General features: G+C 40.2%; 1 protein-coding gene across 1 annotated transcript in view; it reads left to right on the top strand.

The window, feature by feature from the left end:
• The window catches only part of DBR1 (debranching RNA lariats 1), a gene marked incomplete at its 5' end in the record, with an annotated part of 7,124 nt that extends 4,670 nt beyond the window's left edge, over positions 1 to 2,454 (top strand). Inside the window, 2 exons of the mRNA XM_010289923.1 lie at positions 1,031 to 1,176; positions 1,679 to 2,454. Coding sequence (XP_010288225.1) covers positions 1,031 to 1,176; positions 1,679 to 2,357 — 825 coding nt within the window. The remainder of the gene's footprint in view (positions 1 to 1,030; positions 1,177 to 1,678) is intronic.
• Positions 2,455 to 3,031: the final 577 nt, after the last annotated feature.

Genomic DNA, 3,031 nt, shown 5'->3' with positions numbered 1-3,031 from the left:
AGGAATTGGTGCAACTTCCTAGGAGAGTGCCTCTGCCTCTGTTTGGTGCATATCTTGGCTAGGAAGGGCACTGGCCAAGTAAGAGGTCTGTGTTGTGGGAATTTTCAATCTGAGAGCCAAACTGATTAGCCAAGAGCAAAACAATGTTGGTGTCCATGGCCCGTGTGTGCTGCCTGCAGTGCCATCTGTGAAATCTAAAATGGATGAATCTAAAATCCTTTCCTGCGAGAGGGAGCTGCTGACAACATGTTCTTCAAATGCAGTCAAGTGTTTTAGTAGTCTTACTTTAAATTAGCTTTTGCTTATGGTACACTGGGGTGCTAGTCCACACTTAGAATTCTGTAGCAAAACTGATCTGGAGTAGTACTACCTCTAGCAGCATGGTGATACACCTGTGTGTAGCTCTTGTTTAAAGTGTATTTTTTTTTTTCTTTCACTAAAACCATCTTACGAGGCTGAGTTACTTTATGGGTTATTTAAAATCAGAGCCTGACTAGTGCAGTTTGGCTAAAACGAATGGTTTGATGTGGGTTAATGTCACTGAAGAGAAAGTGATTTGGATTTCAATTTGTCAGCTGTTGAAAGAGTTTAAAAACATTGCATGTTAATCTCATTGCTGTGCTAAGAATGCATTTTTATAGAGCAGAATAACTGTTACTATCAATTCTTAATGTATTTCTGCTTAGAAGGTGTCATGAATTTAAGAGTAGGCAAATCCTGGTTTCTAAGTTGCATAACTGTCCAGTAGCTGGCAGTAGGGAGGAGGGTGTTCTGCTTTGTAAGCGCTGTAAGCTAAAATACAGAAATGCCTTTTTTACTGTTGTTCATTGTCCCTTCTTAGCCCCTTATTGCTATAAACTTCTGTGTAGTGCTAACTTGAGAGGACTTGTTTGATTGAGACCCCTAGCTCAGTGTACCTGAAACTTAATTAAAGGTCTATACCACAAAAGTAATACTTGAAACTTCGATCAGTTTTTGGTGTCAAGGGAAATAACTCGCATCATCTGTTTTCTGTGTTTTTTCTAAACAGATAATAGACATAGAACATGATCCTAGTGCAGGTGACTCGTTGGAGTATGATGCTGAGTGGATTGCAGTCCTCAAGGCCACCAACAGTCTTGTTAATGTGACACAGAGCTCATGGAATATGCCTGAAAATAATGGCCTCCATGCAAAGTAAGTTGCATGCAAAGCAGGGAGGAAAGTCTGGAAGCGTACTTCTTGTATTTCTCTGTTCTGCAGGCCGTAATGTCTGTAGGACTTGCTAAATGCCTTGGAAAACAAAGAGCACGGTGACAAGACCTGTGCTCTAGAGCATACAGCTTCTTTACTGCTCTACATGGGCGATTAGTTTTGTTTTGCAAACTTAGATACCACCATTTAAAGGGCAAAAAATACACAGTCGCTGATCATCTTGCCGATTACACTGTGAGACTGAAAATCAGGCTGGATTATGGGCGTGGATGGGTGAAGGTTTATTGGATGGGCTGATCTAATACACAAATCCTTGGTGTGGGGAGAGGTGAATTGACCAAAGGTAATATACTTTCCTGGAAAGTCATTTGAGAACTTAGGTGTCTGTTGTAAGATGAATTTATTATCCATTTTTAAAAGTTTATCTTTGTGGTGGGAACAGGAAATACCTTTTGACTTGTTTAAACTTTATCTGCTTATTTAGGTGGGATTACAGTGCGACAGAAGAAGCCATCAAAGAGGTGTTAGAAGAGCTTAATCATAACCTCAAAATTCCTTGTAATTTCACATTGACAGCTGCTTGTTATGATCCCAGCAAGCCTCAAAAACACATGGAACCAGTTCATACCATCAATCCACAGACCACCGAGTTTTGTGCCCAGTTTGGCCTCACTGACATCAATGACAGGATCCAGCAAGCTAAAGAAGAGGGCTCAGTACGAGGCGAATATGAAGAGGAGGAGGAAGAAGAGGAGATGGACAGTACTGGGTCAGCAGAGGAACCCAGTGAGTATAATACAGATAATTCTGGACTCTCATCCATTAATCCAGATGAAATAATGCTGGATGACGAAGGTGGCGATGAAGACTTGAGTACATGTTCGGTAGATCCTTCCCCTGATCATCCTCCTGACTTCTCTGCAAGTTTTTCTGACATCCGGATCATGCCAGATTCCATGGCGGTGTCATCCGATGATGCTATGGACTCCACTAACGAGGAACTGGAGAAAGCTGGTGTGAGTAAACAGGTGGAAGAGAAGAGCTTAAATGAGAGACCATTAAAGCGCATTGGTGGTAATGAAAATGGAAACAGTGGCATTAAAAAAATTAAGAGAAGGAATCAAGCTATCTATGCTGCAGAGGATGAAGATAAAACAGAATAATACTTCATGTGATGTATGACTAAGTTCTCTCCCTGCCTTTTTATGGAAAGGTGGTGAGAACGGTGGTGGACTACTCGTGTTTTTAATGTTACTTGATCTTATTCATGTTACTTTCTTAAGCTGAAGAGGCTGTATGTAACGCTCGTGGGGAAGAAGACTTATCTGGATTAAACCTCAGAAGCAGACTTTTCCAACGGAGTACTTTCTCAAAGGATTTAAAGCTGGTGTATAATCAGTTGATTTTGCTTCAGTTCTTGGTTGTTAGTGTGTACTACATATCTTCAGCTGTACGGCTATACAAGATTCACCATGCTTGTTTAACAAGAAAAGAGCTCTTAAACTGTAACTCAAGTCAAAGTGAGAGGATGTCTGGCTTACAAGACTGAATGATTTGATTTTATTGCTTTTTGTCTTGTTTTATATTGAACTTTTAATATAAAGTAGCATATGCAATAACTCGGTGAACTAAATTTGAAAATAGAATTCCCATTATAGCAAAACAGCAATAGAAGAGTGAAGATGTTTGTTTCTGGTGATATTCATGCCACAGAAGAACTTCATGGTCGTAAACAAAACAATGTGTATTGTCCAGTATCGGCTTTTAATTTCAGTTTTGGTAGGGAACCAAGGCTCTTAATTTGAAGCGTGACAATTTTATGGGGACCATGGAAGAG

Source organism: Phaethon lepturus, unplaced genomic scaffold (genome assembly GCF_000687285.1).
Source record: "Phaethon lepturus isolate BGI_N335 unplaced genomic scaffold, ASM68728v1 scaffold11926, whole genome shotgun sequence".
NCBI classification, from domain to species: domain Eukaryota; kingdom Metazoa; phylum Chordata; class Aves; order Phaethontiformes; family Phaethontidae; genus Phaethon; species Phaethon lepturus.
This window is presented reverse-complemented; position numbering and strand designations above follow the sequence as displayed.